The following is a 14165-nucleotide window of genomic DNA, read 5'->3' on the forward strand; positions in this document are numbered from 1 at the left end:
GAAATTTCCACAGTTGACAGTGCATGTCAGAGTAAAAAAACAAGCTATGAGGTTGAAGGAATTGTCCGTAGAGCTCTGAGACAGGATTGTGTTGAGGTACAGATCTGGGGAAGGGTACCAAAACATTTCTGCAGCTTTAAATGTCCCCAAGAACACAGTGGCCTCCATCAATCTTAAATGGAAGAAGTTTGGAACCACCAAGACTCTTCCTAGAGCTGGCCGCCCGGCCAAATTGAGCAATCGGGTGATAAGGGCCTTGGTTAAGGAGGTGACCAAGAACCCCATGATCACTCTGACAGAGCTCCAGAGCTCCTCTGTGGAGATGGGAGAATCTTCCAGACCGACAACCATCTTTGCAGCACTCCACCAATCAGGCCTTTATGATAGAGTGGCCAGATGAAAGGCACTCATCAGTGAAAGGCACATGACAGCCCACTTGGAGTTTGCCAAAAGGCACCTAAAAGACACTCAGACCATGAGAAACAAGATTCTCTGGTTTGATGGAACCAAGCTTGGCATTCAGGCCAAAGAGTTCAATCTTGGTTTCATCAAACCAGAGAATCTTGTTTCTCATGGTCTGAGAGTCTTTTGGTGGTGGCAGCATCATGAGAGACATATGTGGAGGAAACCTTGCACCATCCCTATGGTGAAGCATGGTGGTGGCAGCATCATGCTGTGGCAATGTCTTTCAGCAGCAGGAACTGGTGGACTAGTCAGGATTGAGAGAAAGATGAACGGAGCAAAGTACAGAGAGATCCTTGATGAAATCCTGCTCCAGACTGCTCAGGACCTCAGACTGGGGCAAAGGCCCAGCCGGAGCCCGGACTTGAATCCGATCGAACATCTCTGGAGAGACCTGAAAATAGCTGTGCAGAGACATTCCACATACAACCTGATAGAGTTTGAGAGGATCTGCAGAGAAGAACAGGAAAAACTCAGCACATACAGGTGTGCGAAGCTTGTAGCGTCATACCCAAGAAGACTCGAGGTTGTAATCACTGCAAAAGGTGCTTCAACAAAGTACTGAGTAAAGGGTCTGAATAGTTATGTATATGTTATATTTCTTTTTTGCTTTGTCGTTATGGGGTATTCTGTGTTAGATTGATGAGTGAAAAAACTATTATCCATTTTAGAATGAGGCTGTAACATAGCAAAATATGGAAAAAGTCAAGGGGTCTGAATACTTCCCCGAATACACTCTATTTATGTGCACAAGACCAAAACACCACATCTGTAATTTTAGTCCCATCTGAAACTGCCATGTAAGTCATTTTTACATGGCAGGAGAGTAACAATTCCTTCCAGAGTAACCTGCTGTTTGGCAAACTCCAAGGTTCTCTGATAATAGTAGACCCATGCAAATCGACATCCCTGTGTTTTGAGAGAAATGTCGCAATTTGACAGATGTTGCTCACGCTTCGCGCAAGAAAACAATACATGATGTGATAAATTGAAAAAGGTGCTGCGCATAAGCTATACTGAACAAAATATGAATGCAACAATTTCAATGATTTTACTGAGTTACAGTTCATACAGGGAAATCAGTCTATTGAAATGAACTCATTATACCCCAATCTATGGATTTCACATGACTGGGCAGAGGCACAGCCATGGTTGGGCCTGGGAGGGCATAGGCCCACCTAGTGGGGAGCCAGGCCCAGACAATCAGAATACATTTTTCCCCACAAAAGGGCTTTATTACAGACAGAAATACTCCTCAGTTTCATCAGCTGTCCAGGTGTTTTGTCTCAGACGATCCCGCAGGCGAAGAAGCCGGATGTGGAGGTCCTGGGCTGGCGTGATTGCACATGGTCTACTGCTGTGACACCAGTTGGACGAACGGCCAAATTTTATAAAATGCTGTTTAAGGTGTCTTATGGTAGAGAAATTAACATTCAATTATCTGGCAACAGCCAAATGCACGCTCCCTCAAAACTTGAGACATCTGTGGCATTGTGTTTGTGACAAAACTTGCACACTGTATTGGCTTGTTATTGTCCCCTGCACAGGGTGCACCTGTGTAATGACATTTTATTTTATTTTAGTCGGATCTCTTTTATTCCTCATTTGGACTAATCTTCCAAGAGTCCTTAAACATTAAAATACAATTTATAAGATGATCACATGTTCACATAAAACACACGGTTACAAACAGACATAATACACTAACATATTGACCAGATAAATACTCAGTCTAAAAAGATAGATTGATTCTACCATAGTCCAGCACAATTTGTTATGGTTTTAAAGTATTGATTCAATTTATATATTGAAAGGTTTCTTGTTTGCTCAGATAAATTATTCAATTTCTTTATTGTTCTAAATCGAAATGTTATTTTGCCTATTTCTCTTTTCTGTCTGGATAACACGTTATATTCCTAGTATTTACTGAATGTCTGCCTCTTACCAACTGAATACAGTTGTGAATAGAGTTTATTCGTTTTAAATGGTGTATATTATGATTTTTATTTCAATTATCTTGTTGATTGATTGACCAACCAAGAGCATTGAGCATGACTACAACAGAAGAACCATATCTCCACCTCCACCAATCCTTGCTGATTTGTTCTGTGCAAACTGCAGCCTCCTAATTTAACTTGCTGTTGCATTTCCCCAGACCACAGAACAGTAGTTCTCAACTAATGCTTGGGTTATTTGCTTAAGAATCTTTCCCGGTTTAGCTATCCTTCTGATCATGCATGCAGTTATAATATATATATATTTTTTTACATAGATTAGTTATTTGAGACGACGATGATAAGCAGTTGTCTAGCTGCACTCCAAGTAGTTTGGTTTCTGGCACTTCCACAATTTGTACTCCCCCATAATTAATTGTATCCCATGCTGTGGTGGCCTTTTCCTGGTGGAACAGACCAACAAGTTTGTTCTGGCAAACCCACTCCCTGATATTTTCCAAATCTACTTGTAGAGCTTGCTGTACCTGTTCAACCGATTGTCTTGCTGTATAAAGTATAGTATCATCTGCAAATATAGTAGCTTGAGGTCATTGGTATGTATTAAGTAAAGAAGTGGTTCAAGGCAGCTGCCCTGCGATACTCCACAGTTTAAAGCATGAGGGAAAGAAAATTAACCATTGATATAAACTCAGCAAAAAAAGAAACGTCCCTTTTTCAGGACCGTGTCTTTCAAAGATAATTTGTAAAAATCCAAATAACATAACAGATCTTCATTGTAAAGGGTTTTAACACCGTTTCCCTTGTTTGTTCAATGAACCATAAACAATTAATGAACATGCAGCACCTGTGGAACGGTCGTTAAGACACTAAGAGCTTACAGACGGTAGGAAACTAAGGTCACAGTTATGAAAACTTAGGACACTAAAGATGCCTTTCTACTAATGCTGCAAGGAGGCATGAGGACTGCAGATGTTGCCAGGGCAATAAATTGCAATGTCCGCACTGTGAGACGCCTAAGACAGCGCTACAGGGAGATAGGATGGACAGCTGAGCATCCTCGCAGTGGCTCCCCCATAATTAATTGTATCCCATGCCGTGGTGGCCTTTTCCTGGTGGAACAGACCAACAAGACCATGTGTAACAACACCTGCACGGGATCAGTACATCCCAACATCACACCTGCGGGACAGGTACAGGATTGCAACAACAACTGCGAGGCAACAACAAGTTACACCAGGAACACACAATCCCTCCATCAGACTGTCCAAAATAGGCTGAGAGAGGCTGGACTGAGGGCTTGTAGGCCTGTTGTAAGGCAGGTTCTCACCAGACGTCACTGTCAACAACGTTGCCTATAGGCACAAACCCACCATCGCTGGACCAGATAGGACTGGTAAAAAGTGCTCTTCACTGACGAGTCGCGGTTTTGTCTCACCAGGGGTGATGGACGGATTCGCGTTTATCGTTGAAGGAATGAGCGTTACACCGAGGCCTGTACTCTGGAGCGGGATCGATTTGGAGGTGGAGGGTCCGTCATGGCCTGGGGCGGTGTCACAGCATCATCGGACTGAGCTTGTTGTCATTGCAGGAAATCTCAACTATGTGCGTTACAGGCTCATCCTGACATGACCCTCCAGCATGACAATGCCACCTGCCATACTGCTTGTTCTGTGCGTGATTTCCTGCAAGACAGGAATGTCAGTGTTCTGCCATGACTAGAGAAGAGTCTGGATCTTGCAGGTGCCTTGGTGGAAGAGTGGGGTAACATCTCACAGCAAGAATGGGCAAATCTGGTGCAGTCCATGAGGAGGAGATGCACTGCGGTACTTAATTCAGCTGGTGGCCACACCAGATACTGACTGTTACTTTTGATTTTGACCCCCCCCTTCGTTCAGGGACACATTATTCCATTTCTGTAAGTTACATGTCTGTGGAACTTGTTCAGTTTATGTCTCAGTTGTTGAATCTTATGTTCATACACATATTTACACGTTAAGTTTGCTGAAATAAACGCAGTTGACAGTGAGAGGATGTTTATTTTATATAGCCAAACAGCACTTTATTTTTTAAATGAATTGAAAATATGATCAGCAATTGCTAAAAGTGAAAGTGTATTTATATATTACAGCATATCAACTGATATTTGGTGTTTTATATCACTTGCAATTCAAGCTTTAACAAAGGCTTCTGAATTGACAGTGACTGAAAGCCAAAACAGATCGAAGCACATGTCTAAAAACTCTATCATTAAAAGTTTGAGACTTGCAGCCACTCTGATCTGTCTCCTACATATATATGTAGTTGTTAGCAAACCACTACCACATATCACTTAAACTCTTGAAGCACTCTCACTAATGGATGCAGCAAATATAGCCTCTTTCAAGACATGCCATAAATATTTGAAAATATGAAAAACAAGAATATCGTGCACCCACTAGTGTTCAAAAGATTTTTGGCGCTCCAAAAATGCAGTATGGTTCTGTTTTATATTTATAGTTTTTTACTGTGCATGCTACAGAGTTTTACTTATGAAATTTGTGAAAGGTGTGCTGTGAAACAAATGCACAATATTTTCCTGTTCATTCTACAGTAATCTACTCTATTCAGTTTATACAGTATCATACCGTTGATAAATACAGTAAGTTACTGATAAAATCACAACAACTGCTAACAGTGAGTAGCTTGATTTAAGCTGAACATGTTTACTTGGTTTAAAGAGCAAGTAGAAAGATTGTAACATGGTATTTGTTGTAAAGTATTGTTATAATACCCAATGGAATACCATTAAGTACCCAGCAAATTCCCCACTGTTAAATTAACATTGAAAGTGTGGACCGATATAGACTCTGAACAGTGTTGACTTAACACAATGCTTAGTGTGAAGCTTTATTTGCATATTTCTCAGACTTCCTTGCATTTTTTTGTGATTTGTAAAGTTATCATCCATGACTGAATTTGCTAGTGACATAGATATACTTTGTGCATTCATCTGTAGTCTGTGAACTTCACCAAGTAAGATCCTAAATGTTATCATTAACCTTGTTCCAGTGTCTATATGGGTTCTCACTCTCAGTGTTGATTCAACACTGTCGAGTTTGCTGTGTACCATCTTCAAGGAGAAGAGTACCCTTTGCAGTTGAGGAAGCCTAGTAATGTGTCATTGTTGCTGGAGGTCACTGTCATGGTGTGTGTTAGTGATGGGGAAACAAAGATTCTTGAAGCTAAAATAGGTTCATTAATCAAGGCTTTGATCACTAGTGGCACCTGCTGGTCAAAATAATTTAGAGCAGCCAAGTTATTATAGATGATGTCCCACACACCTTAGAGCATGCACAGAGTAGCCTTTTTGTCTACTACCGAAACCAATACCAAACCAATCAGGTGGAAACAAAGATTCGGACGTCATTGAACACTTGCCTCTGATAAAGTTATACAGGCATCGGTGCATGCCTCAGAGCTGCAGCATCAAACATAACCTCACTAGTGTGTGTATGTTGATGTGGGCTGGTGGTGTGAGAGGCCACAATGCCTGGCCCCCTTCCCTCCCTCTGCCTCCCTGTCCCTCTAGACCCCTGACTCCCTGTCTAATGGAATGACCGGGTTGTCAGATCTGTCCCTGTTTCCGACCCTTCAAGAAGGAGAGCCTACACACACACACACACACACACACACACACACACACACACACACACACACACACGACATCTTCCTGCCACAGAGTCAGACAACGAATGCATTCCCAACAAAGCAATTCAGAATGTATTATTTCTCTAAGTGTTCTTCTTACTTGCATGACTGTTGTGTGAAATGTAAAGGTGTTCTGAGGGAAGGGATTAGTAGTAAATGAAACTGAATGGCCACAACACTAAGCCCGGAGGAAGTTTATCTGTTGGGATTAGAAGCCTGCAGTTGCTCATAGAGATTACCCAGTCTGTCTGTGTCAGAGGGAGTATGTTTGTGCGTGTGTCAGAAGGATTATTTTACTGTCCAGTGAGAGGGACATGTAACATGGCCACACTGCACTATGGCTCCTCCCTCATACAATACAGCCTCCATTTTCACTATATCATCACAGATACAAACTGCATCCCAAATGGCACCATATTCCCTATGCTGTATAGTGCACTACCTTTGACCACATAGGGAATAGGGTGCTGTTTTGGACGCAGACAAACAGTATCACGCACAGGAAGCTACTGCAAGGGGAAGTTGGCTTGGCCATTCCAGTCAATCAAAAGCATGTTCCTTTCCTTTCATCCTGATATCATAACTAACTATAGATACAGACAGAGTGCGCATTACGGGGGCCAAGGGGGGTCTCAGATCCCTTGAATGAGACATGAGCCCCCCTAAATGCAACAAAGTCAAACCTTGGTGGGGTCTCTAAATAATGCTAATTCTGCTATTTGTTTCAAATGCAATGTGTACCGCTACAGTGGTAAAATATAAAATAATAGCTTATACCAAATCAAACGAACACCCCCACTTCTGTGTCATGGTTTTAACATTTTTTCCCCATGTGGCTGCACAGTCCAGTATCTCAGCACGTTTTCAGGTGTCCCAACTTTTCTTTCTCCAAAAAAAGTCATTTTGTTAGATAATAAGAGATGTTTTACATTCAAATGACATGTCTTTACTATTAGGCCAATAAAAAAGATGTGTGCACGCGTGAAAGTAAATAGAGACCCCCGAAGGTCACGGTACAATTCACACTCGGAAGTAAATAGAGACCCCCGAAGCTTATGGTATAATTCACACTGAAGTAAATAGAGACACCAAAGGTCACGGTATAATTCACACTCTGAATAAAGATACTGTAGATATACCCCTGGTGCCTGAGAGATATGATACAAGAAGTAAAGTGGGTTTAGATTTGCAAGCATTTCCAAAGATTTGCTGCTTTAAATGCAGCATTATTGATTTTCTTCATGCTTATGAAAGGATATTTTGTGAGTTTTAGGTATGCAGCAATTCTCAGTTTAATGAGTATGAATGACGTTGTGGCACCAGACTGTCAGACAGTATGAATGACGCTGTGCCATCAGACTGTCAGACAGTATGAATGACGTTGTGGCACCAGACTGTCAGACAGTATGAATGACGTTGTGGGACTAGACTGTCAGACAGTATGAATGACGTTGTGGCACCAGACTGTCAGACAGTATGAATGACGCTGTGGGACTAGACTGTCAGACAGTATGAATGACGTTGTGGCACCAGACTGTCAGACAGTATGAATGACGCTGTGCCATCAGACTGTCAGACAGTATGAATGACGCTGTGGGACTAGACTGTCAGACAGTATGAATGACGCTGTGGGACTAGACTGTCAGACAGTATGAATGACGCTGTGGGACTAGACTGTCAGACAGTATGAATGACGTTGTGGCACCAGACTGTCAGACAGTATGAATGACGTTGTGGCACCAGACTGTCAGACAGTATGAATGACGTTGTGGGACTAGACTGTCAGACAGTATGAATGACGTTGTGGCACCAGACTGTCAGACAGTATGAAAGACGCTGTGGGACTAGACTGTCAGACAGTATGAATGACGTTGTGGCACCAGACTGTCAGACAGTATGAATGACGCTGTGGGACTAGACTGTCAGACAGTATGAATGACGCTGTGGGACTAGACTGTCAGACAGTATGAATGACGCTGTGGGACCAGACTGTCAGACAGTATGAAGGACGCTGTGGCACCAGACTGTCAGATAGTATGAAGGACGCTGTGGCACAAGGCTGTCAGACAGTGTGAAGGACGCTGTGGCAACAGACTGTCAGAGAGTGTGAAGGACACTGTGGGACCAGACTGTCAGACAGTGTGAATGACGCTGTTGGACCGGACTGTGAGACAGTATGATAGACGCTGTGGGACCAGACTGTCAGACAGTATGAATGACACTATGGGACCAGACTGTCAGACAGTATGAATGATGCTGTGGGACCACTGTCAGACAGTATGAAGGACGCTGTGGCACCAGACTGTCAGACAGTATGAATGATGCTTGCTGTGGCACCAGACTGTCAGACAGTATGAAGTACGCTGTGGGACTGGACTGTCAGACAGTATGAAGAACCCTATGGCACCAGACTGTCAGACAGTATGAAGGACGCTGTGGCACCAGACTGTCAGACAGTATGAAGGACGCTGTGGCACCAGACTGTCAGACAGTATGAAGGACGCTGTGGCACCAGACTGTCAGACAGTATGAAGGACGCTGTGGCACCAGACTGTCAGACAGTATGAAGGACGCTGTGGCACCAGACTGTCAGACAGTATGAAGGACGCTGTGGCACAAGGCTATCAGACAGTGTGAAGGACGTTGTGGCAACGGGCTGTCAGAGAGTGTGAAGGACACTGTTGGACCGGACTGTGAGACAGTATGATAGACGCTGTGGGACCAGCCTGTCAGACAGTGTGTAGGATGCTGTGGGACCAGACTGTCAGACAGTATGATTGACTCTGTGGGACCAGACTGTCAGACAGTATGAATGATGATGTGGGACCAGACTGTCAGACAGTGTGAAGGACGCTGTAGCACCAGCCTGTCAGACAGTATGAAGGATGCTGTGGGACCAGACTGTCAGACAGTATGAATGAAGATGTGGGACCAGACTGTCAGGCAGTATGAATGATGCTCGCTGTGGCACCAGACTGTCAGACAGTATGAAGGACGCTGTGGGACCAGACTGTCAGACAGTAGGAAGGATGCTGTGGGACCAGACTGTCAGACAGTATGAAGGATGCTGTGGGACCAGACTGTCAGACAGTATGAAGGACGCTGTGGCACCAGACTGTCAGACAGTAGGAAGGATGCTGTGGCACCAGACTGTCAGACAGTATGAAGGACGCTGTGGCACCAGCCTGTCAGACAGTATGAAGGACGCTGTGGCACCAGACTGTCAGACACTATGAAAGACACTGTGGGACCAGACTGTCAGACAGTATGATTGACGCTGTGGGACCAGACTGTCAGACAGTATGAATGATGCTCGCTGTGGCACCAGACTGTCAGACAGTATGAAGAACCCTGTGGCACCAGACTGTCAGACAGTATGAAGGACGCTGTGGGACCAGACTGTCAGACAGTATGAAGGACGCTGTGGCACCAGACTGTCAGACAGTATGAAGGACGCTGTGGCACCAGACTGTCAGACAGTATAAACGAAGCTGTGGGACCAGACTGTCAGACAGTATGAAGAACCCTGTGGCACCAGACTGTCAGACAGTATGAAGGACGCTGTGGGACCTGACTGTCAGACAGTATGAAGGACGCTGTGGCACCAGACTGTCAGACAGTATGAAGGACGCTGTGGCACAAGGCTGTCAGACAGTATAAATGAAGCTGTGGGACCAGACTGTCAGACAGTATGAATGAAGCTGTGGGACCAGACTGTCAGACAGTATGAATGAAGATGTGGGACCAGACTGTCAGACAGTATGAATGATGCTTGCTGTGGCACCAGACTGTCAGACAGTATGAAGTACGCTGTGGGACTGGACTGTCAGACAGTATGAAGAACCCTATGGCACCAGACTGTCAGACAGTATGAAGGACGCTGTGGCACCAGACTGTCAGACAGTATGAAGGACGCTGTGGCACCAGACTGTCAGACAGTATGAAGGACGCTGTGGCACCAGACTGTCAGACAGTATGAAGGACGCTGTGGCACCAGACTGTCAGACAGTATGAAGGACGCTGTGGCACCAGACTGTCAGACAGTATGAAGGACGCTGTGGCACAAGGCTATCAGACAGTGTGAAGGACGTTGTGGCAACGGGCTGTCAGAGAGTGTGAAGGACACTGTTGGACCGGACTGTGAGACAGTATGATAGACGCTGTGGGACCAGCCTGTCAGACAGTGTGTAGGATGCTGTGGGACCAGACTGTCAGACAGTATGATTGACTCTGTGGGACCAGACTGTCAGACAGTATGAATGATGATGTGGGACCAGACTGTCAGACAGTGTGAAGGACGCTGTAGCACCAGCCTGTCAGACAGTATGAAGGATGCTGTGGGACCAGACTGTCAGACAGTATGAATGAAGATGTGGGACCAGACTGTCAGGCAGTATGAATGATGCTCGCTGTGGCACCAGACTGTCAGACAGTATGAAGGACGCTGTGGGACCAGACTGTCAGACAGTAGGAAGGATGCTGTGGGACCAGACTGTCAGACAGTATGAAGGATGCTGTGGGACCAGACTGTCAGACAGTATGAAGGACGCTGTGGCACCAGACTGTCAGACAGTAGGAAGGATGCTGTGGCACCAGACTGTCAGACAGTATGAAGGACGCTGTGGCACCAGCCTGTCAGACAGTATGAAGGACGCTGTGGCACCAGACTGTCAGACACTATGAAAGACACTGTGGGACCAGACTGTCAGACAGTATGATTGACGCTGTGGGACCAGACTGTCAGACAGTATGAATGATGCTCGCTGTGGCACCAGACTGTCAGACAGTATGAAGAACCCTGTGGCACCAGACTGTCAGACAGTATGAAGGACGCTGTGGGACCAGACTGTCAGACAGTATGAAGGACGCTGTGGCACCAGACTGTCAGACAGTATGAAGGACGCTGTGGCACCAGACTGTCAGACAGTATAAACGAAGCTGTGGGACCAGACTGTCAGACAGTATGAAGAACCCTGTGGCACCAGACTGTCAGACAGTATGAAGGACGCTGTGGGACCTGACTGTCAGACAGTATGAAGGACGCTGTGGCACCAGACTGTCAGACAGTATGAAGGACGCTGTGGCACAAGGCTGTCAGACAGTATAAATGAAGCTGTGGGACCAGACTGTCAGACAGTATGAATGAAGCTGTGGGACCAGACTGTCAGACAGTATGAATGAAGATGTGGGACCAGACTGTCAGACAGTATGAATGAAGATGTGGGACCAGACTGTCAGGCAGTATGAATGGCGGTGTCGGACCAGACTGTCAGGCAGTATGAATGATGCTGTGGGACCAGACTGTCAGACAGTATGAAGGACGCTGTGGCACCAGACTGTCAGACAGTATGAATGATGCTTGCTGTGGCACCAGACTGTCAGACAGTATGAAGTACGCTGTGGGACTGGACTGTCAGACAGTATGAAGAACCCTATGGCACCAGACTGTCAGACAGTATGAAGGACGCTGTGGCACCAGACTGTCAGACAGTATGAAGGACGCTGTGGCACCAGACTGTCAGACAGTATGAAGACGCTGTGGCACCAGACTGTCAGACAGTATGAAGGACGCTGTGGCACAAGGCTATCAGACAGTGTGAAGGACGTTGTGGCAACGGACTGTCAGAGAGTGTGAAGGACACTGTTGGACCGGACTGTGAGACAGTATGATAGACGCTGTGGGACCAGACTGTCAGACAGTTTGAAGGATGCTGTGGCACCAGACAGTCAGACAGTTTGAAGGACGCTCCCTGTGGCACCAGACTGTCAGACAGTATGAAGGGCGCTGTGGGACCAGACTGTCAGACATTATGAAGGACGCTCGCTGTGGTACCAGACTGTCAGACAGTATGAAGGGCGCTGTGGGACCAGACTGTCAGACAGTATGAAGGACACTGTGGCACCAGACTGTCAGACAGTATGAAGGACGCTGTGGCACCAGACTGTCAGAGAGTGTGAAGGACGCTGTGGCACCAGCCTGTCAGATAGTGAGTAGGATGCTGTGGCACCAGACTGTCAGACAGCGTGAAGGACGCTGTGGGACCAGACTGTCAGACAGTATGAATGAAGATGTGGGACCAGACTGTCAGACAGTATGAAGGACGCTCGCTGTGGCACCAGACTGTCAGACAGTATGAAACGCGCTCGCTGTGGCACCAGACTGTCAGAGTGTGAATGACGCTGTGGGACCAGACTGTCAGACAGTATGAAGGACGCTGTGGGACCAGACTGTCAGACAGTATGAAGGACGCTCTCTGTGGCACCAGACTGACTGTCAGACAATATGAAGGACACTGTGGCACCAGACTGTCAGACAGTATGAAGGACACTGTGGCACCAGACTGTCAGACAGTATGAAGGACGCTGTGGCACCAGACTGTCAGAGAGTGTGAAGGACGCTGTGGCACCAGCCTGTCAGATAGTGAGTAGGATGCTGTGGCACCAGACTGTCAGACAGCGTGAAGGACGCTGTGGGACCAGACTGTCAGACAGTATGAATGAAGATGTGGGACCAGACTGTCAGACAGTATGATTGATGCTGTAGGACCGGACTGTCAGACAGTATGAAAGACGCTGTGGGACCAGACTGTCAGGCAGTATGAATGACGCTGTCGGACCAGACTGTCAGACAGTGTGAAGAACGCTGTTGGAACAGACTGTCAGACAGTGTGAAGGACGCTCGCTGTGGCACCAGACTGTCAGACAGTATGAAGGACGCTTTGGGACCAGACTGTCAGACAGTGTGAAGAACGCTGTGGGACCCGACTGTCAGACAGTATGAAGGACGCTGTGTGACTGTCAGATAGTATAGCGATACCATCATAGGTGGAGCTGAGCTCTTGCTCTACTACAGGAAGCTCTAGCTTCATCACACAGTCACAGGGGCTTTTCCGTGCGAGTGGGTGTATTTGCCTGCACCAAGCTTGCTTTCTGGTAGCGAAGTCTATCATTCTAATCCATTGTTGTCATTATCTACTGCAGGTATGAAGACACCGCTGAGTCCTGCCCACTTCATAGAGCATGGCCAGATGGCCTTCCCCTTTCAAGGCTGTCTGGAGCTGAATCAGCTGATCGGGATGGAACCTACCACCAACAGCCAAGCCCAGATCAACATGGATATACAGCAACAGCAGCAGGAGAAGAAGAACCTGTTCTACTCGATGTGTGATGTGTGTAACATCCAGCTGAACTCCCAGGCTCAGGCCCAGGTGCACTATAACGGGAGGTCCCACCTGAAGAGGATCAAACAGATGAACAATGGGGAGGTTCCTCCGGCTCCAAGACCAGCTACTGGGTCTCTACCCACCTCTACACTAACCCTTAGTACCAGCACCACCAGCAGTAGTACAGGTAGGCCCACAGTGAACCCTTAATGTCAAATTTGTCTTTCTATTTGTTTGGTTTCATTTCTCCAGACCCATCCCTTGGCTGCCTGAACACATGGCGGGGTGACCACTTCATTGATTTTTCAATCCCAGATTGCCCCTTTAACCAGGTAGTGTCATTGAGGTCAGAAGAGAGAGCTCTCCCAAGGGAGACCTGGCTCTGAGGTCCGTACTGCCTACCAAAGCCTGCCCAGGGAAGGGAACGCTGCTACTCTCCTACATCCACAGATACAGTTGAAGTCAGAAGTTTACACTTAGGTTGGAGTCATTAAAACTCGTTTTCCAACCACTCCACAAATGTCTTGTGAACAAACTATAGTTTTGGCAAGTCGGTCAGGACATCTACTTTGTGCATGACAAGTAATGTTTCCAACAATTTTTGACAAACAGATTATTTCACTTATTGTATCACAATTCCACTGGGTCAGAAGTTTACATGCACTAAGTTGACTGTGCCTTTAAACAGCTTGGAAAATTCCAGAAAATGATGTCATGCCTTAGAAGCTTCTGATAGGCTAATTGACATCATTTGAGTCAATTGGAGGTGTACCTGTGGATGTATTTCAAGGCCTACCTTCAAACTCAGTGCCTCTTTGCTTGACATCATGGGTAAATCAAAATAAATTTGCCAAGACCTCAGAAAAAAATTGTAGACCTCCACAAGTCTGGTTCATCC

General features: G+C 46.1%; 1 protein-coding gene across 1 annotated transcript in view; it reads left to right on the forward strand.

The window, feature by feature from the left end:
* Positions 1–14165, forward strand: part of znf385b (zinc finger protein 385B) — a 157061-nt gene that overhangs the window by 26260 nt on the left and 116636 nt on the right. Inside the window, exon 2 of the mRNA XM_021579542.2 lies at positions 13086–13454. Within this exon, the coding sequence (XP_021435217.2) occupies positions 13088–13454 (367 nt within the window). The 5' untranslated portion in view covers positions 13086–13087. The remainder of the gene's footprint in view (positions 1–13085; positions 13455–14165) is intronic.

The sequence above is a fragment of the Oncorhynchus mykiss genome, chromosome 22 (assembly GCF_013265735.2).
Source record: "Oncorhynchus mykiss isolate Arlee chromosome 22, USDA_OmykA_1.1, whole genome shotgun sequence".
In the NCBI taxonomy this organism is placed as follows: domain Eukaryota; kingdom Metazoa; phylum Chordata; class Actinopteri; order Salmoniformes; family Salmonidae; genus Oncorhynchus; species Oncorhynchus mykiss.